This window comes from Cydia pomonella, chromosome 15 (assembly GCF_033807575.1).
Source record: "Cydia pomonella isolate Wapato2018A chromosome 15, ilCydPomo1, whole genome shotgun sequence".
Classification (NCBI taxonomy): domain Eukaryota; kingdom Metazoa; phylum Arthropoda; class Insecta; order Lepidoptera; family Tortricidae; genus Cydia; species Cydia pomonella.
This window is the reverse complement of record NC_084717.1, coordinates 13,517,025-13,541,599: the sequence shown is the minus strand read 5'-3', so window position 1 is coordinate 13,541,599 and position 24,575 is coordinate 13,517,025. Positions and strand designations below refer to the sequence as shown.

Sequence of the window (24,575 nt, the reverse complement as noted above, 5' to 3'; positions counted from 1 at the left end):
TTGGACTCATTAACAAATTAAATTTCTCATAATTAAACGCGCAAAATTATATTAATATTAAATTATTTTAAAATTAATAAGAGATTCAAATATTTACATCAAACAGTAGTCAGAAGGTAAGAGTAAAAAAAATCACAATATTTTATCTCTATGTAAGGCTTATATTATTATAATAGCCTTACATATAGATAACCCATTACAATAATAATGACGTGCAGACGCCATTTCCATAGTTATTCCATGCAAAATTCCATATGAAGACAAGTACCATCTTATTCAATAGATACACAGTTACTTTGTACGTGTTTAATCTTTAGGTATATCGGTAATATACCATTATTACGGTAGTATTTAAATAAAAGGCTTCGCAGTTCTGACTAGACCTGTCTGCGTTTTGGATCGTAACATATTGGTCGGGGTGTTGTTGTAAGAGTTCGTCCTGTGCATGTTCTGCTTGGCGGCGCTGAGCGGCGCGCGGGGAGTAGCGAAGCCATCGTTGGTTAATTTTAACGCTGATCTCGTAAGTCTCGTAGGAGTGTACATAAGTTTAGTCTTAGGTGTTAATGGTACAGCGTGTCTATTTTCTTTTTCCGTCATGAGCGCCGATTTAGTTGGACTTTTTTTTTGATAGTTGGGGGAGTGCTCCTCGAAGGCGTCGCCCACAATCATGGGGATAACGCAGTCTGGGGGCTTCGGTACCATGGAGCTGCGGCTTATTTTCTTCTCATGAATGCCCTCCTGGAAGACAAAACCAGGTTTTACTATCTGAACTTTAAGGTATTTCAAGGAATGTAAACAAAGACTGTACATTCAGCCAGTGATATAATACCATAGCATCCCTATGTATCTATATAAAACAGGGTAAATTTGTGATATTATCTCATTGGCTGGCAAAACAGACTAAGATATATCTCAAAATAAATATATAAAATAATGTTATCTCAAGGTGCTTGCCCGCAAAATTTTGCTCGTTCCTGACTCTATCTTTGAGCGTTACACCGCCAGACCACCTCAGGGTTCTTCCGTTGCCGGAAAGCAGCATGCTCCGTCATGGAAATACTGACAATTAACTAATCAACGAAAACACAGGGTCTATGTACCATGGGACCTCAAAGTGGAACTGAAATGGATAGCTATTGTTGCGACCATCATTCTAGCTTATTTGATTGCGTCTTAAAACGTAGTGGAGTCCAGCAAAAATCTGAGAACATTAATGTGCGAAAACTATCGAGACCCTGAAAAAAGTCGTGTGCCAAAAATGTCGAGAAATAGAAAGAGAGAGACAGGGTGACAGAGATTCACTGTCAATCGGGCGAAACGCGCTTACGCTAAATGGGTGAAGCAACATTTCCTTGTCACTTGTTGCTATGGTTACAGTCACCTGGGTCATTGAGGCTAATATGACTTGTTACAAAAAGTTCTTGTAACAAACTATGCTACTATTGTCGCCAGCCTGCCGGGAATAACAACAAGAAATATATCGAATATCGCTGCTTTCCTGAAGAAAATTTAAGATGAAAGTTCTAGGGAGGTCTTAAGAACAACCCATTCCAAGACCAAAGTAATGGTAGTGGTAGTCGACAGGGCAAACATATTCCCAGTTACCGACGTACTCGGCATTACGAAAAAGCGAGCTAGTTTGTATATCTTGGGATAATAACCAGTGCCGGTGGCTGCACCGCTGAGATACGTCGCAGAACTGACATGGCTCAGAGTTCTATGGCCAACCTCGACAAGATCTAGAAGTACAGATGTATTCGACGTGCAACTAAAGTGTACTTGGTACGAGCACTCGTCTTTTCAATATTACAGCATGGCGCCGAAACGTGGAGCCTCAAAAAGTGTACAGTGGCAAAGTTTGTCGCTTTGAAATGTGGTGTTAACGAGGACTGCTGCTAATACCTTGGATAGCTAAAAGCACAAACCCCTCCATTCTCAGAGAGCTCAATATCGCTACTCAGCTCTTCACTACATGCCATGGGTGAGCCCTTAATTTCTTTTGACACATTATGCGGTTTCCAACACATGATGTAAAAAACACATGAATTTAGGCCGAATGAATGGCAAACGTGGTCGAACGCTATGAAGAGGTCGGCTTGCGGGAGTCTGCACCGCGCATTCCACACGACTTTTGACCATGATGGCACGAAATGGAGACAAAAAAATGTGGTCGCATTCCTCAGTAATGGGATCCTCATTAAAAGGAAGCCATAACAGTCCACCATGTTTAACCAATTTCAAGGATAGTTCTGTTTTGTTAAAGTACGTTATTTTTAATGAGAATCATGAGAATATGGAGAGTTACAGATCGGATCGAAAGTCATTGGGACCAAGTAACCCCTTAATGCAAGCCAGTTACTATTAGGGAAATAAAGTTATTATACTTATCCTATATTTATTAACAAAGCCTATTTTACTAAGTCCATTCAGAACTATACCTAATTCACTGACCAGCAATCTGGATTGACCAAATTTTCAACAAAAACAACAAATTAATGATTTTTCTTAAGAAACCTGAAAGTCAAGGTCACGCCGAAAACACGCCGCCGCCGATCATTTTTCAATCGGCGCACACGTCTAATGGGTACCTAGCACATAAAAAACACTTTGTAGTTTTTTCAGGATTCTTATGTATTTTACCTTGAAATCAGTGTATGTGGTGAGCTGTGTGGTCTCCATCAGCGGGTTCTTATTCGCTGGGGCCGACGACGCCGCGCTGCGCCCGCCGCTGCGCCGCTTGCCGACGGACTGCGGTGAGGCAAACCTCGTCAGATCCTTACACTGCCCACAACCCGCCACCCGAACGATTAATGAACATTCACGAGATGCGAGAGACCGTGCAAAATCGTGGTTAAAGCGTCCTAACTAGGTTAAGGGTTAATGTCGGTGTCCATAAATATATTAGGTTGGTTTGATTGACTGTATGACGGTAATGTATGGTATGGAAGGGTGATAAGCTTAGCATAGTTTTGATGACTTTTACGTTTACAAGAGTAACGGTTAATGTCAAAGACCAGGTTTCGTCTGAAATCGGAAAGTTACACGCCTTTAGTCAGTGAATTTTAAGGTTTTCAATAATTGTAGGAACACCGATTGAGTTGGCAATGATACTCTTGAAATAAAAGGTTGAACTGCCCTGCGTTTGCTGGAAGGAGAATAACGCAGCTTACCAATGTAGAGACAGCATGGTTAGTCTACGTTGCTTACTTTAACAGTATAATTACCCGACCCGGACCCGGACCCGGGTACGTCCTTAAACTACGTCCACAAGAGAGGTATGGGCATTGTGAATGTCATCTCGCTTTGTGTGGTAGGGCACAGCACAGCGGATGTCATTCCAGATCTAGAGCAGAGCCCAACTGGGGAAGTACCTCCATCTTACAGAAAACCGCAGCCAAATAACACTAGTCCCTACTCATAGTGTTGTGTTCCTGCCGGTGAGTAAGGCTGCCAGAGCTCAACGAGGGGAGGGAGGGTTATTAGGGTCAGCAACGCGCATGTAACTCCTCTGGAGTTGTAGGCGTACATAGGTTACGGAGACTGCTTACCACCAGGCGGGCCGTATGTTTGTTTGCCACTGACGTAGTAAAAAAAAACTTACAGTCTTATTTTGTGCGGATCAGCTGCTGATATTGATTCAATATTAATTTTGCAAAAAAGTTCAATTAGATCAATTTACAACCTGGGGTAGCGTGAGTCACTAAGAGAATTCTTTAAGGAAAAACATATTCTCTGATATATTATTTTAACTCACAATGTTTGTAAGGAAAAAAGCTTAAAGTAACATTTTACAGACTGGCTAAAACAAGAAAGTCATTCTTGGGAAATTGTATAAAATTCTATAACAAGATACTAAAAAATGTCACCGAAATGCAGACTCTAAAATCAAAACTGTAATTAAGCAAAAACTCATTTCGCAGCATACTATATAAGAAGCGATTACATCACGGATAGGGATGTTTAGTTTAGCAATGATAAGTCCTGAATTAGCAATCTACCTAGTTGTGTAGAAAGTACCTACTGTATGTTATTTTATGTTCTTTTAATTCCGTATTAATTTAAATTGTATTTTATTATTTAATGCATATTATTTATAACATGTAATGTTTTGAAAAGTTGTGTCCCGCCGAGTTTCTTGCCGGTTCCGTACTAGGATACCCTCCTACAATTTAGGATGGATTTAAATTTTCTCAGAGGTGTAGGCTTCGAGCCGGCGTATCTTCATTTGATCCAACCCGTCACGTGATAGAAAATGCAATCACATAATTCAGGTATTTACTTGACGCATGCACGTTTTGTAAAAATGTCAAAAACAATTCACACAAATTAGTGGTTACGTATTAGAACATCAAAGGACACACATCAACAAAAATAATGTTAGAAAACGGAAACAGTGTTGTTAAAACATGCGTAAGTTAACGGGCGAAGCACAAATTTTGCAGGCAGGTAAACACATAACATTAACAGTAGATCTACATTGACCAGCTGGATTGACGGTTATATTACGTAAATACGTTACGTACACACAGCTGCAAAAGTACATACCCACTTTACAAATGGAATTCATTCCCATAGTGGGTATGCTTTTTTGCAGTTTGCTGTACATTATATACTCATTGTACTTATTAGAAAATGAATCGATATGCTTGAACTACTTTCTGCACCAAAAAATGAGATGTGAAAGCGAATACGAAAAAAGTAAAGAAACCAGTATCAATGTTAGTAGTCAATATAAATCAATGCTAAACCAGCACCACCATCAAAATACAAACTGCAGAATTATTTAACACAATATTTTGCTAAATGTAACGTTTTCAGACCACATTGATGTTTCTCGATAACGGCGAATTTTAATCTCATAATTATAGCCGTAAAGCTTTATTAACGAGCGTCAATAAATAACCTTTACAGTACATATGGGGCTACTTTATAGCACTAGTGCGAGAAGTAGCATATTACGTTACTGTGTCGAACATTTAAAGGGCCATATGTACTGTAAAACGTTGTACGATACATGTGCGAATAGGTAATTCGCAACTCGTGTCGATTTAAAACACTCCCTTCGGTCGTGTTTTAATTTATCGCCACTCGTTTCGAATTTCCTATTTTTCGCACTTGTATCGTAATGTACTATTTGATCGAAAACGAAACAAATAGCGTCAATGATTTCGGTTGTAGAGTTGTAGACTTACCGAGCGCTTATGTTTAAGAATACTGCCATTCACTTTGGGCGTCTTCGGGGCATCGGCTCCGTATTCCAGCTTCCTCTTGACGGTGGCACCGTGGCTCTCCGCCTTCGCCACGATGGCCTTCGTGGCTAGTCGGCCGCTGACTCGCCTGTAACGCAATCAAGGGTGAATATAGCCATGCATAGACAAACAAATCACACTATATATATGGAAGCTAAAAAATAGTCATTTCCTGCCACTTTTCTATGGAAGAGTTGCTTAGACACACCTGGCAGAATTGGATTAGAGTTGAAAAACACACGATATTTCTTTGCTCTATGATCGGGTCTAATTAATAATTTATCATATAAGCAAAGTCAACAGCATGCACGGTTAAAAAAGTAGATGTTCCCGACTTTGCATCTATATGATTCTATTATAAAAACATTTCGATGGTAGTCTGTTGGAAATCATTTCGGCGTACACTACGTACGCACGCAAGGCATAGAAGCTAGTAAAATGGATTCATTAGCAGACTAACAGATAGGTACTACTTACACGTCAATAAAAATGAATTAAATACGTATTTTCAACACACTTGCTCAAAACGACGTTTTTAGCACCACCGATTTTTGGCTCATAATCCTAGATATTAAACACGCGTGCTTTTGCAGTATATTATAGGGAGCGTGCGTGAACTGTAGGAGGCAGCACAGGAGCCGTCAGATTTTTGGCGCGAGGCGTAAATGTGATGTTTTTTGTTCTGATGTAGCCCACAAGATGGCAGAACCTACTATGCACAAGAAAACACGTGACGTGTACATGTGCATGTTTATGGTTCCGATTCAGGCCATAAGATGGCAGACCCTCCAACGCGCACGGTCCCTATAACACTCGTACTTTTTAATTATACTATCCGACTGAGTTAAGAAGGTAACTGATTGCTAATAATATGCATGGAAACGGAGCGTTCTTAATTTGGTCGAGTAATACTTTTTTTTTTTTAACCAATTATTAGGTTTCAAATGTTAGTTCAAAGAGGTTTTATCACACCAAACATAATTTATAGATTAAATTATCTCGTAAATTACATTAATGTATAAACGTAACATTTTATCGATTCGATCGCCATCCGTCGAATACAAATACGAAAATATTAGCTTTTTACATTTTTTTATTGGCTGTTTGTCGCTTTCGTTCGCGCCTTTGCCTTGCGCGCGCATTGGAATCGTGCGTAAAAAAAATAAACGCGTCAGCCATTTTCCGTATTTGTCATAAAATTGGAATAGTTTTGAATTTTTTTAGTTTATATATTGACGAAAATGACATTTTCAAGCACTGAAAATGAAGAACACATAAAATCGACGCTGCCAGTAATACTAATAGAGGCAAGAGCCGAGAACGATAGCCTTTTGCCATCAAAACCGGGTTAAAATAAATGGCGGCATATGAAACTTTTATGAAATGGAAAATCAGCAAAAACGCCCAGTCTTTCTTGGAAAACGTGTTGGTAGCTTACTTCAATGAACTGGCGAATAAGTGCCTACAAACCCAGCACGCTTTGGTGCATTTATTGTTAAAACTGTAAGCCACTATTCTGAAAATTGAACTTTTACTGTTTTGAAAAAAAAAAAACTAATTTATAAGTTTTGTTTTTTCCTCGCAAGTGTGTTGAAAAACGTCGTATGAAACGCGTGTGCTATGGTCATTACACACACCGGTTTTCTTATGGCGCGCTCGCTTGCAGCTCGCGCGCACAATATCGCCTTGTGTGTAATGACCAACTTAGCACACTTGTATCATAATGCACTATTAGCAACTACTTATTACCTAGCTGAACATTAACAGTATTACTCATTCCTTCAACGATATTACAAAATGCAATTTACTGACATAGCTACTAATTTAGAGTAAGACTTGCCTCGCGCCGCGTCGTTATGAGTGCATTTATTGGCCGTTAGCGAACTGAAATTAGCAACAAGGAATGAGAAATACTACAAATGATATAATACAAAAATATTTGAACGAATTACATGCATGTACATGTATGTAAATAAAAATAATAATAATCATAATTATGTACTTAATAAAAATGGAGCATGATAAATGTTAGAGTGATATAATAATAACACTACTTATATAGACAATACGTGATTTTCATTATTGTAATACTGTAAATATTTGATTTTAATTACCTATTATTCTATTTGTCATTATTGTTTACAGATTTATTTTATAGGACAGTACCTTAGAATTAAGTAGACATAAAAATGTTGTTATGTCCATGATTGTACTCTCTTTATTTTAAGAACATCTGTAATACCATGGTTGCAACGAATAAATGAAATGAAATGTTTTTACTTTATTAACCCTTTGTTTTTTTTTGTACGTAATATAACTCTTGTATTATTATTATTTGTATGTATCTTACAAATTCTCGGGACCATGGGGTCCCGGGCATTTGTAAGGCGTGCGTGGGGCCGAAGCCAACACGTAGAGGCCCCTTGTAATAAGACAATTTACTCTAATAGTACATTACGATACAAGTGCGAAAAATAGGAAATTCGAAACGAGTTGCGATAAATTAAAACACGACCGAAGGGAGTGTTTTAAATCGACACGAGTTGCGAATTACCTATTCGCACATGTATCGTACAACGTTTTACAGTACATATGGCCCTTTAAATGTTCGACACAGTAACATAATATGCTACTTCTCGCACTAGTGCTATAAAGTAGCCCCATATGTACTGTAAAAGTAATTAAACTCCCAAATTTAACCATTGTAATAACGATTTCGACAAGTAATATTTAATTTAATTTAATGCTTTTAAATGTAATTGTTATGTTATATTGTTTAATAGACAATTTAAATTACTGTAGAGATAAGTTATTGACATTCTATTATTTTATGCTCATCCGGTTATGTCTGTGTTTGTGATCTCTGTATGTACTAACAATAGTCTTGTAAGTTATGTTGTGTAATACTAACACTTTTATGGGTTTTTGCCTGAAATAAAGGATTTAATAATAATAAATTAAATTAAATATTGCTTGTCAAAATCGTTATTACAATGGTGACATTTGGGAGTTTAATTGTCGTCATTCTCAAAAAATAGAATTTTGATAACCCATTCCATTGACGCTGATGCAAGGATAAACAAATACATTAAATAAATATATAAGAAACGTGGTTACCCTACATAAATAGGTGCTCTTATACAGATTAGGTTTGAATGTATTACACTAAGATACAAATGCTTGAGTTTCTTTATATATTCCATAAAGTGGCTTGAGTAAGCAGCTGGTGTAACAAAATAGCTGACAAATTTTATCGCCACTTTTTTCAAAAGTGAGTATACACAAGACAGACTATTCATGCAACATGGGATGTCATACATAATTAACAAAACGTAATTAAACGATAAATGGCAATAAAAAAATGTACGTTACCTCTTAACAGTAGAAATAGCGGATCTTTTCAACGCAGACACATTATTAGTGAGCGCCGACACGGCCTTGGTGGCGCTGCCGGTGAGCAGCTGGCGCTTGGACGGCGGCCTACGGGGTGACAGAACTGTTTGTAGTCAGATGGTCTATTCTGCTCTTCGGTATAAAGTTTATCTACACACATATCATAAACCCTCTATGATGCCTTCAAAATCCGTAAATAATGGCCAACATTACGATAAATTGTTTTGTTACAACAAATTTCTTATCTGTGATAATGTTGTAATTGCTTCATAACTCTATATCAAAATCGATTTGGTTATGACATTCAAATTTAGAACATCGCTGAAAAAAAGCAATCCGATTTGACCTCCATTCTAATATCAGTCGAGATGCCTTTTTGTTCGAAACGAAATGTCAATTGCATACAATTTTGACATATCGCGCATGTTAGTTTGTATCAAATGATACGGAAATAGGCCCCCGACTCTAGTTTGTCTTTGAATTGAAAAAAAAATATATATACGAATGTGTGACATGCGTCAAAAAAGTTTTCATTTACCGCCATTTGACGTGTTTATTTAATTAGTTTTAAGTTTAAAATGAATATGTTTTGTTGTTTTTAAAGTAACTTTAGCAAGTTTCATGTAAAATGAGTGATAAAAATATTTCGGTGACGCCACCACATATCCGCGAGTTCCGCCAAGAGAGCAACGATGTCCCAACGTTGGCTGTAATTTGGGTTAGTGAATATATCATAGAAAGTTTATAATATGTGTGTAAATAAAATAGTGTATGTAACTGTAGGGTTATTCCTACTAGTTACCACCAAGTTGTTACCAGTGGTAACTTACTGGGAATTTTTTTCCCACCTTTTACCACTGGTTTGGTGGTAACTAGTGAGATTTTTTTTTCCCAGTAGTTACCACCAAAATTTGGTTAGCGTTCAATGCTAATAAAAATAGTATAAATATAGAGTGCTTTAATCAATAATTAATTGAAAGTCGAATTAATTATAAGTTAATTCGTTATTCGTTTTATAAGTTGATTACTGTATCAGTAAACTGCCTTAAAAGTGATCAAGAATATTAAAACCGGTGCAAGTGAAAAAAATTGATGAGAGAGAAATTAACGTTTGGATAAAATTATACTTTAAATTAGAATTTATTCCTCCAACAGAATATCACAATTCACTTACATAGATAAATACAAGCAATCATCATACACATTATTTACATAATGCATGAATAGCATACAATATATTCTAAAAAAAACAACATTTCGGTAAGAAAAAAGTGGGTATGTAAGAGGAATTCCTAGTTGTGATTTTTCCATACAAACGCTCTCGACTATTTCCTCCCTGGATTTTTAACCTAGAGCAATGATTTTTTCAAATAAGATCAATATCATCAATATCTGTGCCGCTATGTTTTGCTTTTTTGGATTATTTTATTTTGAAGAAAATACAGCGCCTCGAAAATCGCAAAAACGGCTCAATTGAATTGGCTGTAAAAAAAAGGCACAGTATTCAAATATGACAACAAATATCCAAAAAATCAAAACATAGCGGCATAGATTATTTCTTCCTCTTGCAATTTCCAAAATTTCATAATGATTGGTTGCGTTTTGGAGGAGGAAACAGTCGAGAGCGAAACCTCGATTATTGAGTTTATTGCGTGTGAATTTCGGTCCGAGCTGCAGTTGTCCTTGTCGCACGAATTGGAGGCGGAGACAGTTTCTAAATATACGTACACAGAAGGAATAGTGATGGGCATAACATCCTTATTAGGGATTGCAGAACCGGTACTGTTTTAAAGAACCGGGATTTCCCGGTACTTTCCGAACTGGTCTAATTATTTCATTATTTTAAATAAAACGACAGCATTTTGCGATTTGACCACCTTTCGTATTATAATTTAATAATCACATTTTCTTTTACAACGTATAATCACAATAAACAAGTCATTTTTTTTTAGAAATATAGTATTTTACATTACTCACACTTGTGCGTCACAAGTAAAAGATAACTACATTGATGTTTGCCACTAGATAGCAAATAAAATGAAATTACATTGACAAGGGGATTTATATACATATAAGTATCGCAGTCGTATTGTACAATCCGCCGTATTACATTACGGCTAGCCGATATCAAAATAAGAGCCAATTTGAAATGCGGCGGTTCAACGATTAAGGTATGTTGGGTAAATACCGGATGCGGGTGAAGAACGTAGGACATTCATTTCTCCCTAATTTGGCTTTATTTTTTAATGTTGGCAACATTAAAAAATAAAGCCAAATGTTGGCCTCGACTGCCAGTGTTCCCGCGTCGCTCAGGGAGTCGGGCTTGTGCTATGCGCAATCACAGAGAGCAAGGTAAATTTCGCGAATTCTTTCTTCTATCCTATCTTCGACCTGTAATTTATTTTACGTATTGTGATGAAACTGTGTTTGTTTTTGTAATTGTGTTAACACTTTAACAGACCTAGCACTGCTGTAGACCGCTATCCGATATTGACCCTTCCAGGTAAAGATCGGAGGAAACAATCCGATCTTTACCTATTTCAAAAACAGCAGTGATTGTCAAACTTTAAATTTTCTTCAATTTACCTACTGACCTACTTAATTATCACATTTATTGTTTTCTTGATCACACTTTCGTACCATTATTTTTATCCAGTACCACTACCAGCGCGACGGTAAATCAAAAGGAAGAGATTTTGGCTGTCTATTTTGTATGTTTGTATATTGTATGTGTATGTACACCTACTTACTGACAATTTAATTTTTTTAATTTCCGCAACCCAAAGGTTGCCTGGAAGAAATCGCTTTTTAGCGATAAGACCGCATGTTGTTTACCTGTGCTTATGTTTCTGTTTTCTTTTGTATTGTTTTCTTTTATTGAGGTGTGCAATAAAGAGGCTCAGGAACGCTTCGGCCCCAATTTCATTTCGTCATCTCCATAAATCGTCCGCAGTGTTATGTCGTCACCCTACAATTCCTAATTCGTAACCTTCCTAACTCGTCCACTTTCTTATATCGTCAATACCCCATTTTGTCTAAATTCCTATTTTGACCATAGTGCCAACTCGTCCAATATCTGATATCGTCAATATACCATTTTTGTCTACGTTCCTATTTCGACCAAAGTGTTTTATTTTATGTTTTATTTTCACACTTTCATTTTGACTTCGAAAAAAATATTTGACTGACTTTGACGACTCCGTCGATTCTAAAACCATAGCGAGCATCCAAAAGTCCCAAGCCTAACTATTACTATGCTATGTAGTTGACGAGTTGGCACTGTGGTCTAAATAGGAATGTTGACGAGTAAGCACTATGGACGAATTAGGAGTGTTGACGAATCGGCACTGTAGTCTAATTAGGAATATAACCAAGTTACTACAGTGGCCCACGTAAGAAAGCGGGCGAGATAAGAAAGTGACGATATAGGAATGCTGGCGAATCGGAACAGTAGACCAAATGCGACTGAGAACTACTTAAGAAGTTGACGAAATGAAACTGAGGCCGAAGCGGTCCTGAGCCAATAAAGAGTATTTATATTGTATAGGGATGATGAATTGTATAACAAAATCGAGTAAAATAGATAGCAAATGTGCAATTTTTCGCAATAAAGTACCTACACATACGGATGCATATGTAGATGTGCACGCATACATACATAGCTAGTTTAGGATACAAAATAGAGATAGGGCTTCGAAATTAGTTTCCTTAAAATGCTTCAAGAGGGCTCTCTTTTCCTATATATTTACTTTACTCTTTACATACGATCCTTACATTTTATAAAAAAAGATTGTATATCAACTATATATATATATATATAATTGCAAAATTATACCAACAAAATCGCAATTTTACTTATTTTCCATACTTCAAGATGGGCTCTCAGTGAGCTCAACGAGGGGTGGGAGGGGGTTAGGGTCGGCACCGCACATGTAACTCCTCTGGAGTTGCAGGCGTACATAGGCTACGGATACTGCTTACCGTCAGGCGGGCCGTATGCTTGTTTGCCACCGACGTAGTATAAAAAAAACCTTGACCTTTTTAAAGAACTACTTAATCTTTTTGATTTCTAAGTTTGATTCTTATTTGTTTGGCGACCTTCATTAAAAATGACTGGGCACGATTATTTTTTATTTTGATTTTTGTCCCTCCTACTTAAGTACTTAATATCTTCCAGTACATTCCTTTCAATAAACAATACCTTTACACTTTTACTAAACCTGTACAGTTCACGAGATCTTAAATTGTCAAAACTTCGAAACCTATCTATTATTTTAGTGGTTTTTCTTACTTTATTACTTCGGGTAAACCTTACAATAAGAGGTTTCTTAGCACATTGTTTACTTATCAAATTGCCTTATGACATAGGTATCAAAATTTGAGAGCCACAATTTTACCAATTTTTGTATCAGGGTCAAGATCGGATACAAAAATACGAAAAATAAACTTTCGTTGATAACTTTTAAGTTTGTAATTATTGGTGGCTGTAATGTAATTTATATACATTGGAGAAGGGTAGACACCGGACCTATTTCTTTGTGATACCTTATTCTCTTTCCATTAGAAGCAACTTTTTTTCACCATCCGATGTTCTCCCTTGATGGTAAAACACTCGTTACTCTAAAAAAAAGTATGTCTTATCTTTACACAGCACAGGTACAAAACTGAAACCGTTCTATATTGAAGATAACCAAAATTCAGGCCGAATCTACGGTTATTATTTAACGATTCACACATCATCGGCGATTAGCGCCGCCATCGTCGCTACGGATGCCGGTGACACCCTCAAAATGGAGATTATTCGTGGATGTTTTGTTTCGTTCCGATCTTTACCTGGAAGGGTCAAGATCGGATATCGGTCTACAGCAGTCCTAGGTCTGTTTTGATTGGATTGTTTTATTATTTTTCACAAGTTCTTCAAATTGATCCCAAAATTTTACCCAGATTGTCATTGCGATACGTTCTTCAATAAGGCGGCCCAAGTTTAGCCCCATCGTACTACAAGTTAAATAGATTGTAGTTTAACCCTATATTTATACCTACTTACAAAATTTCACAATACACACCATGATCACACCCAACTTACTGTCACGGATAGGTACAGTCAAGTGTAAAAATATGGGTGTACACATCTTACTCAAAAATATGTACCATAGCATCTTATTCCAGTGTAATAAGAGCGTAGTACCATATTTATGAGACGATTCTTTCGATACATATTTTTGCACTTAACTGTACGACGACGATCGAAGCAGGGAGGGATCGGAACCGGTTTTTTGGAAAAACTTTGAAATAAACATATATTTCGGTTTATTTTATACTCCAAATATAGGACACGGTTGTGTTTTTAGATAACGACTTCGTATTATTAGATTGCCCAATTAGAAAGGAAATAATTAACAAAGAACGAAAAAATCCCGTTTTCGTTCCCATACAAAAAATACCGGTTTCCGATCCCTGGCAGGGACATCATTCTTTTTTGCAGTTTTTACCTAAATTACCATTTAGATAAAAACTAAATATAAATAGATACAGTATAATATAAAAATAAAAAACAATATTATGTGATAACACCAAAAACAACTTGCGTCGACAGACACACTTAGATAGCTCCCGCTCCCGCCCATCGCAGCGCGACAGAAACATAGCTTCAAAAATTCGAGATTTGAAGTTGCTCAGCTAGGAATTGCTCTAAGTCGGAATCATAAGTTTCTCTGGCGCCGCTTTTGTATTCTGGTATTGAGCGATGCTATTTTCTATCAGATGGGTGAGATGGACAACCTGCTTTTTTCTAGGGATTTAAATGTAGGGAGTGTGTGAATGGTAATGTTTGTACCTGTGCCTGTCGGCGGTGAGCGCGGCGGTGCGGTTGCGCTTGCCGAGCGGCGACGTGGCCAGCGAGCGCAGCAGCGGCGTGGTGGGCGTCAGCGCCTGCTTGCGGGCCGACAGCTTGTTGTGCCGCTCCTGGGGATTTATTCACATTTGTTATTTATTACTTTTTCGTTACAATAACGTTTAGAATAATACTGAGAGCGAGCGTATACTTAAATAACTTATGGAGCATAACCGGACAAGCACCCGTACACAAGGAGATCCAAACGCGCAAATGGCATTGGATTAGGCGTATCCTCAGGAATTCTGACTCCCACCTATCTAAAGTGGACCTGACCTGGAAGATGGCCGGCAAACGGAAACATGGTCGCCTTTAATTTATCTAATCTTATGATTTTCGGGGGCCCCTGCGGATACACTTCGACCCATAGGGATCTTTTGTGTAGCTTCCCCCTTAGGAAAGATCCGTCTGCTACTCAAGAGCTTTTTTGACCATATCCATGTTCCGGATGATGGAGCTTATGGGTAGCCTTTTGAATTCCTTTGGTTCCAGATAGCCTGCTCCAAAGTCTTTCATTCTTTGTCTGGTAAAGGCGTGACATTCAGACATTAGGTGTGTTACTATCTTTTCTTCTTCGCCACACAATCGGACAATCGGTGTTGTCATAGTATCCCATCATGGCCAAAACTGCTGGGTAATGGCCCGTAAACACCCCTGTTATAATTTGGAGTTGTCTCTTGCTAACTATCCGTAGATTTTTGCTCCAACCGGAGTACTCCTTGTATAAAGAGCTTTGAGTGCTTTAGACCCACCAGCGACTGTCTTAGTGTGATCTTTGATAGCCATTATAATGGTTCCCTGTAAGAGCCCCACAATAGGTTCCAGACCTATATGGTTACTTACAAATCCAGCTCTGGCAAGTACATCTGCATTTTCATTGCCTATGATCACCCTTAATTTACTTGGCGCCGTTCTGTGGTTCAGCAGTTCAAGAGCTGGGCATATTGGGGATGGGTTGGGAGGAGGTTACCGGCGCAGGCGCAAACGCGCGCACCGCCTCGGCCGAGGCAGGTCTATACTGCCCCGTTTGTGCGTGAGGAAATTGGCTACTTGACTGTTTTTTGTAAATAATGTCAAACGATCTTGATTTTCCTGAGGATCAAATGTCTATATAGGACTCATGGCATTTAAGCAACACAAAGGTCAGAAATGAGAGTTAAAGTCTGACGCTCGCAGTCGACGATTGAAACGCCTCTAACAAAATGATAAGGTGATGTGACGTCACATCATATAAGTCTGTCCTAAATGTATGGAAGATCAAAGAAATTGCCATTTTGACCCTGAAACATTGCGTTTACGTGTATAGTTGTCATACAATTTATTTTTCAATAAAATGTAAGGAATCGAATGGTACCATTTTGTTTTCTATTTTTGAAAGACAAAAAAAATTTTTTTTTTCTTTGGAGCCTTGTATTTTTTATAATCTCAATATAATTTTTTAAATTCCACTTTTTTATAATGGATGGCTCATTTTTTATCCATTTAACTAAATTTTGTTATAATATTCAACATGTGTAAAGTACCCAATTGCCTCGCGCGTATGCTCGCTCTGTCTGGACCCGCCTAATCAGGAAAATATGCCTGAATCTCAAAACCTTTTCTAAATTTACTGTAGTATTTCTAATTCGGAAAATATTAAGACGATAAGCGTTATATTTACAGTGAAACCTCTAAAAAAATCTTTACATGAACATATTTTGGATCAAAAAACATTTTCCTAATTTTCAAAAAGAAAAAAAAACTATTATAATATGCTCAAGTTACTTACAGCTTTCCTCGACTCCTTTTCGTCCTCGATAAGCTGCAGTAGAGGTACTCCGTCCACGGTGAAGGTATTGCCGGATTTCGCCTCGTACTCTGTTACTACTTCGCGAATTTGGGCCTCAATTTTCGGGAGCTAAAATAGAAGATAGTGGTATTTTACCGGTAAAACGTCGTAGACAAGTCACAACTTCTCGTTTATTTCATCACATTGCGAAGTAACCTAAATATACTAAGACCTATTGAGGACATTAAACCATAACCCTATTAAAGTCTGACGCTCGCAGTCGACGATTGAAACGCCTCTAAATATAGAATTTATATAGAATTGGTACGCACTAGAAGATTGTAATTTTTTTAAGTAAATAAAATAAAGTTATGAATGGTGAATTTTAAATATTAATATATTTAGCTTCCAAATATGTAAAAATTAAAAAAAAATCTCTGTTATGTAAATAATTACGAACTGTTTTCATAATGGACCCACGTCATTTTCTGCACAACACTTGTCGATATTTTTGGCGTGGTGATTTCTTGTAGATCGCAATGAATTGTTGCCCTGGACAATTTGACTAGTCTTATTTAATTTTTTTTTCATGATTGCCCAGTAGTTTTTGATAGATTGAAATTGGGGACAATTCGAAGAATTCATCTCGCGGGGTATATAATTGGCCTGATTATAAGCATACCATGCCAAAACTTTTTTTGAGTAGTGGCAGCTGGCTAAATCTGGCCAAAATTTCACAGGACCGTTATGGGTTCTAATAAATGACAATAGTCATTTCTCTAAGCACTTTTTAATATAAAGGTCCGACTTCATTGTTGACTATGTTATAAAACTTTTCGTCTTACAGCCGCAATTATAAATTCCTTGCCATATCATATGTTTTTTCACGTCAGCAGCTCGAACAAGGGTAATTTGCTGCTTAAAAACAGTGAGCAAAATCGCATTTTGCTCACCGAGTGAGACAAAATAACATTCAAGTGACCTTTAGATTCGAATGTCATTTCAACGTGCGGGGCCTAATACAAGTTCGAAATATTTGGATTCTATTGTCTTTATCCCTTTCACGTCATTAGCAAAAAGAAAGAGACAAAAAAGTGCATACGTAATTCAACGGTATATTGACGGTTTATAATAGACCCCCGAAATAAGTCAGACCGCATCGTTCCAAAATACCCTACGAGTCTTCATTCGTAATAATTAATTAATGAAATAAAAGTTTAAAATTTAATAAAAACACCATATTTTACGTATTTTATTATACAATCAAAACAATGAACTTATACAAAGGGTCTAGCAAGCTAAGCTAAGAAGATTGGCCCCCGCAAGGGATTTGGTTGTAATTTGAGGTGCAGTAGTGGCAGGTCCTAAGAACACTGTATGCGTAATATCAGCCTTCGATCTTCTTTTGTTTCAGACTTATCCACGAAAATGTAAAAAAATCAAGGTAATTTTTTAACTGTTATTGCAGCTAAACCAAGCAAGCGAGAGCAACCAAATAAATTCAGAATTAAGGAGCATAAAATGGGGTTCATAATGCATATTTTTACAGACATTCATTTCCTTGAACTTGGATGAAAAAAATAATGTAATTTTTTTCTGCTCCATTTTTTTGCCACTTTTCGCGGAGACACAACTATCAAAAAAATTACGTGATAAGCCAAATTTGTTAACTACGTATCCATTTAAAAATATTTTGAAAAATCATGGTGCGTCATATTAAAAAAAAAAAACAATTACGAACATAAGTTTACTACATCATATTATATCAATAGAGTAGTACCTACTACCTAGTGGCAAATGAGTCTGTAGTATAACATCCTCTTTCGTTCATTATGAAATAATTAATAGTCATTGATCAATAATGACGTACATATGTCATACATTTACAACTACACATTTTCTAGCTATTTCTTAATTGTATTGTTCTGTTTGCTGTTCCGAGTTATTTGTTAATATGGAATGGTAATAAAATAGTACATTACGATACAAGTGCGAAAAATAGGAAATTCGAAACGAGTGGCGATAAATTAAAACACGACCGAAGGGAGTGTTTTAAATCTACACGAGTTGCGAATTACCTATTCGCACATGTATCGTACAACGTTTTACAGTACATATGCCCCTTTAAATGTTCGACACAGTAACGTAATATGCTACTTCTCGCACTAGTGCTATAAAGTAGCCCCATATGTACTGTAAAATGTTTTTGTCAATGACTTTACATCCAATACTTTATGTACCCACTTCGTTTCTTATTTGCATAAATTTAAAAAAAATTAAATAATACCTAAAGCAATCAATTTTTGCAGCGTTCTTTATCACTTTTTTAGTTCCATTTGTTTTGCGTAAACATATATTACATCATTTACACCTTCTTACAGACATTATTAAAATTGCATAAGAAATAGCTAGAAAATGTGTCAATTAATTATTTCATAATGAACGAAAGAGGAAGTTATACCACAGACACATTTGCCACTAGGTAGTTGGTACTACTCTATTGATATAATATGATATAGTAAACATATTATCTTCGTAATTGTTTTTTTTTTGACATGACGCACCATGATTTTTCAAAATGTTTTTAAACGGACACGTAGTTAACAATTGTGGCTTATCAAGTAATTTTTTTTGATAGTTGTGTCTCCGCGAGAAGTGGCAAAAAAATGGAGCAGAAAAAAATAACATTATTTTTTTCACCAAGTTCAAGGAAATGAATGTCTGTAAAAATATGCATTATGAACCCCATTTTATGCTCCTTAATTCTGAATTTATTTGGTTGCTCTCGCTTGCTTGGTTTAGCTGCAATAACAGTTTAAAAATTACCTTGATTTTTTGATATTTTCGTGGATAAGTCTGAAACAAAAGAAGATCGAAGGCTGATATTACGCATACAGTGTTCTTAGGACCTGCCACTACTGCACCTCAAATTACAACCAAATCCCTTGCGGGGGCCAATCTTCTTAGCTTAGCTTGCTAAACCCTTTACGCAATTGTTACGCAGTAAATAATTCTACTTAACTACTTTTAACGATCTCTACTATAGTTGACAAATAGTAGTATCCGCAATTCGGACCGGATCTTGCAAAGTTTTTTTTTTTCCAAAAAAAAGTTGTCGATTGAACTGTCAATTGATGTTCGTTAATTCATTATTTTCGTATTATTTTATTGAAATTTCTTACGTTTTGTTTTATTGCGGTAATTATAGTTAATTGTAAGAATACCTTCAGAAAACATGAGTGAAATAGTGATCCGTCCGTCTGGGTTACATTTTTTCAGGTTGTATTATTTGATGGCTGACTGACGTGAAAATTTTTGTGTACTACACGAGATCAAAGTTATTTACATCTCGTGCGCTTTTGAGTCTCTTACTACGCTCAAGATTATATAATCTTTCGCTTGCACGGGACTCAAAACAAGCACTCGAAGAAATATCAAACTTTGCTCTCTTGTTGTACAAATAACTATTTTGCGAACTTGTCAAGTTTCACGAACTTATATTTTTCGAGTAGTTGATTAAAATCGAGTTTTACATACGTCTTACCGTCCAACAACAAGCAACCTTCGAATTTTGTCAATACTGGGTCGTACAATAGTCGAGCTAGTGTTTTAGCTTGTCGGATCTGTTTAACAGTCCGATTTGGCTATTTTATTGCTCGATAGCTCTTATAGCCACCTCTGAGGTGAATCATCTTTATCTTTCTAAAAGTTTCTTTGAATTTTTGGGATAAATCGTAATTAGACCATTCTGAATTTTGTTTGAGTGACCTTGGGACTTTTTTCCAAAAATCTTGTTATTTGTCCCAAACCTCCGATTAGTTTGTATTTTCCTGTCGGCTGATAGAATCTCCTTGTAACGTTTTATAACCCTACAAATACTAGCTTTTAGCATCTTAAGCGACTTAGCGGTCTTTGTCCGGGATCGATAAGAATTTTCGAAGTATTTGTGCACGATCAATCTCCTGTTTTCAATTTTCATGGTCGAAAACTTTAAAATGCATGAAGCTAGAACAATCATATTTTCACCATGAATACTTTGAAGGTTGGTGATTGAACTGTAACTGTCAATTTTTTTTCCGCCATGGAATAATTATTTTTTAAACATTGCTAATTACGTGCCAATTCTATATGAACTAAGCTTTAATAACAGATATCTTTAGTTGAAAAAAAAAGTATATTTTTTTAATTATTATTGAAATGGCCGAAACGAGACTACACAATGCAATTTATTACATATTATCCTTTTCATCTCTGAATAGTAGTATGAGTGGTAATTTTACTGTTGTTATCCAACCATTTTTGTTACTAAAAAGGCGAAAAATTTAAAAATGTAGGCACGGAAGGTTGATAGGATAACATATAGAGGTTTTTAATTTTATGCCTTTTTTTCTACTAAAGAAAATAGTTAAGCAGGCTCAGGCAAGGTTTGTACTGTGACTTACATTCATTTCAATAGCTTTCCTCTCCTTCTCCTCCCGGAGCAGGTTCCCGCCGCGGTTGTGGTAGCGGCCCGGCTCGGAGGCGCGCGCGTCCAGCTCGGCCTGCTTCAGCCACAGGTTCCTGCGCGTCACCACCAACTCGAAAATGTGCCTGCCAACAAAACAATCATACCATGTTCTCCATTATATGGAAATCAATACTATATTTTACTCTAGGACGCAAACTCTCCTACACAACAATAACGGTTTTGTAGTATTAATGTCACCAAGAAATACTGATAGGTGATAGGCTCGTAGGAAGTAAAATTTACGCTTTCTAATACTTCGTGTCCGATGACGCGATGTCATAACTGAACAACGCAGTAATAGCAGGAAACTTACTTGTGCTCATTGTAGTAGTTAGTAATCTTATCCAGATACATTTCATGTAGTGTGAGGGTGTCTTCAGTAAAGATGTCCTGGTAATAGTGGACGAACTCTTTTCGCTGCTCGCTTGAGTACATTATTTTGTCCCACATGAGCTTGATCTTTGTGCGCATGTTCGCTACGAAGACCTGGGTAAGAAAATATGATCATAAGAAGGCCAAAACTTGACAATATCTTCCTTAGGTTTTTGAAGCTACTCTATAATAAATGAATAGTAATAAAGAAAGGGGTTACATGAAATTAATTTCTGTATTTAATTTCTCAGACCAGACAGGCGGGGCATTCAGGACCAACAAAGATTCAGGAGTGGCGACTATAAACATGAGCTTGCAACTAAAGAAAACGCCCAACAAGGTATTCCAAGGATCTGGTTAAAATCATAGGGAACTGTTACGAGGCCAGGTCACGACCCATAGTTGGGGGATCCTTGTGAGAGGCCTATGATAAGCAGCCACTGGATATCTTACGCATGATGATGATGATGCTTAACTACCTGTATCTTCTGCCTCTTAATCTGCTCACAGCGCTGGATTTCCTCCTTGATGGCAGCTTCAGTGGCTGGATAGCAGCCAGTGTGCGCCTTGAGGAAGTTGTCTCTGTACATATGGTCTTCATCCAAACACTCCCACAGTCTGGCCAGACGCTCGCGCAGTTCTAATACCTAAGGGACAGTAAGAAAATAACGTAACTCCAGAAACGGTTCAAAAGTAATTATATATAAGAAAGTTGTTCAATTTGAGTTTTTTGCTTATGATGACTAATGTAATCATTTACTGTAACATTGTAAAAAATATCCCAAACAGCAACCCACCCGGTTATTGGTCTGGTCATACTTCTCCTGCAAGTCTTGCAGCAGCTTGGCCAGACGGTCCATGTTCAGATCTGTCACCTTGAAGTCCACAGACAGGGAGCTGACCACCACATGCTCGAACTTGCTCTGTGGTCTGATTTGGAGTTTCTCTGTAAATGGAAAACATTTTGATATTTCAAAGGGTATAATTGAATGCAAAGCAGAAGTCCAAAAAGTCTGGCTATGACCATGATTTATGCTCCCACATTGACCGTTATAAAATGTTATATTAACATCATGTGACAGGGACAACATAATTAATTACTATCACTATCATTATGTCCCTGGCACACAAACACATTTTATAATGAGGTTTATATTGTTAATAAATTTTGGTCTTTTTATTGACTAGCCAGAGCCAGACTATTGTCAAAAGTTGGAGTTTGTTTTTCTCCAAAAACTCTATTCTAGAATGATATCTGTTAAAATAAGTTATATAGCGTAAGTCCCGGTATACAAGTACAAATTAAATTTGAGTTTTGCACTCTTACATAAAGAAAGCTCCTAGTACAAAAGCATAGAAACAGGCCTGGATCTAACAAGGCTAAATTGTTTTCTAACTAATGACTTCTAAGAAAAAAGTCAAACCTAACTATCAATGACAAGCACCATATCTGTAATAAACATTTCGTTACAAAAAATTTTTGTTACAAATTTTAAACATACCTTTAATCCAGCTATAGCTTATCAGTAAAAGCAAGAGTAAAAAATCATACCCATGATGTTCTTAATTTCAATCTGTGTGTTCAGGAATATCTCAGATCGCTTGTCTCTCTCTGACTGCAGCACTTCAAGATGGTTCCTCAACTTGTCCAACTCATCTTGAGGTGGGAGCGGAATGTCTTGCAGCTCATGGAAGGTGACTCCGAGTTTTTCAGTTAAATCATGCTGCCATTCTAGTAGGCGGTTGATTTCAGTACGCCTCTGCTCCATTTGTTCTCTATACCTGTGACATCATTTTAGTCAATATGGTGAGCTAAGTATACACATAGATGTTTTCAAAGTATTATAGTTTTTCCCTGCCTTTGTATGTATAGCAAGTAGTTAATTTTTACTATTGAATTAATAAATTTTTTCTTGTCACTCTCGCTGCATGGTCATGTTCCCCTGGGTCACTCTTAAAACCTAGGGTTTATGGTATTAAAATTAACAAAACAAGAATTTTTGTTGTAGTTACATAGCCACTTAGGACCATCTACTAAGTATGTTGATAGAATGTGGTGCAACAGTTCTAATACACTGTGCTAATATTGTCCCCTGGTTGATGGAACATAATATCAACAAGAAATAGTAGACCAACCTTACTAATAAAAAAGGCCCTATAAAATATGTCTCATGCAGTTTTAATTGCATAGGTGCAGAAATTATAGCACACCATCTAGTAGGGCAGCCCCGAGGTCTTGTGCCTTCAACTTTACCCATCATTATTACTCTTTCGAGGCTATCTGGGGAGCAACATGAGAGGTGTCCGAAATATGTATGTATGTATGTATGTTATATGTGTGTTTCAACTTTGGTCCTCGGATATAGTTGACAACCTGGTCTTCAACAGAAGGACATGATGTCACAACCCTCAGTATTGAGAGACCAACTGAAGAAGAGAAGAAAATATCTCTAGTTAAACAAATATTCCTACATCAAACTTTCATGTTTACTTACCCCATTATCTGATCTTCTAGCTCTTTCTTATACTCAAACAGCATCATGTCCTCTTTGTGCTCTATAATACTGATGTCTACAGACAGGTATTGACTCAACTTCTTGGTCTCTTCTTTTAATTCTATAACCATAAATAATGTTATATTCTATTATACCAACAGTATTGACAATTATAAGATTAAAAACTTTAGTCATACTGATCAAAATAGAAACTCAACGAAGAAAGCTTCCTAAAAGCTTATAACTTGTAATACAAGCTAAGTAGATATAAGATTATCAGTGTCCGCTTATAACTTACAAGCTTTTAAATATTTAAAGCCACCCAAGGTTCAAAAAAATAGGACTACTAGAACAATTATTTACCTTCAACTTGCTGTTGCATGGTCTTAAGTTTCTGTTTAGTCTCATCCAACACATCACTGTGGAGATCTTTCTCAATCTGCACCAGTTTGTATATGTTGTTGACCTTCACGTCGTATTCTACGCCGACGTGGGACCAGTTCAGCCATAGCTCCTGCATTAGGTGACGGACGTTTCGGGATACTTCCTCTGTGACGCCATCACTGCATATATGAAAGTTTAAAAACTAGTGTTAAGTTTAGGCACGATTTACCAAAAGCAACTGCCCAAGTAACATTAGGTGCACTGTAACAAATCATACCAACAAGCCATGGTATTTAATTAACGTAACGTGTTATTTTATGTATTATGCGGTAAAATACTTACAATAATTTATATACGTCGTCCGTTAATGCAATCATCGTGCAGCCTTATATTAATAATAAACTATCATCCGTCTTTACGTATACACCACAGCACAAATTTTATAGATTACAAGAAATAACAATGTATATAGATTTATTTTACCAAAATTATTGTCGTATTATATTAAAACGCA

At 36.8% G+C, this 24,575-nt stretch overlaps 1 protein-coding gene across 3 annotated transcripts; it reads right to left on the bottom strand.

The window, feature by feature from the left end:
* Positions 1-32: 32 nt before the first annotated feature.
* Positions 33-24,575, bottom strand: LOC133525915 (protein regulator of cytokinesis 1-like). 3 transcript variants are annotated; one of them, XM_061862334.1, is made up of 14 exons: positions 24,404-24,575; positions 24,041-24,240; positions 23,678-23,798; positions 22,735-22,964; positions 21,980-22,128; positions 21,662-21,829; positions 21,124-21,296; positions 20,746-20,893; positions 16,304-16,432; positions 14,479-14,606; positions 8,622-8,729; positions 5,193-5,337; positions 2,641-2,781; positions 33-738 (listed from the first exon to the last, which is right to left on the bottom strand). In XM_061862334.1, the coding sequence occupies exons 1-14, from the start codon at positions 24,436-24,438 to the stop codon at positions 352-354; spliced, it is 2,262 nt and encodes a 753-aa protein (XP_061718318.1). In that variant the 5' UTR covers positions 24,439-24,575; the 3' UTR covers positions 33-351. The 3 variants fall into 3 exon arrangements, with proteins under 3 accessions (XP_061718318.1, XP_061718319.1, XP_061718320.1); XM_061862335.1 differs by having other exon boundaries at positions 2,641-2,748; XM_061862336.1 differs by lacking the exon at positions 2,641-2,781.

Excerpts from the sequence above, each read along its gene's own strand:
- LOC133525915 (XM_061862334.1), bottom strand. The coding sequence starts at position 24,438 with ATGATTGCATTAACGGACGACGTATATAAATTATT. Across the intron at positions 21,830-21,979 it reads ATGACCAGACCAATAACCGG|GTATTAGAACTGCGCGAGCG; the intron begins GTGGGTTGCTGT and ends ACTGTCCCTTAG. Across the intron at positions 5,338-8,621 it reads GCTATTTCTACTGTTAAGAG|GCGAGTCAGCGGCCGACTAG; the intron begins GTAACGTACATT and ends ATTGCGTTACAG.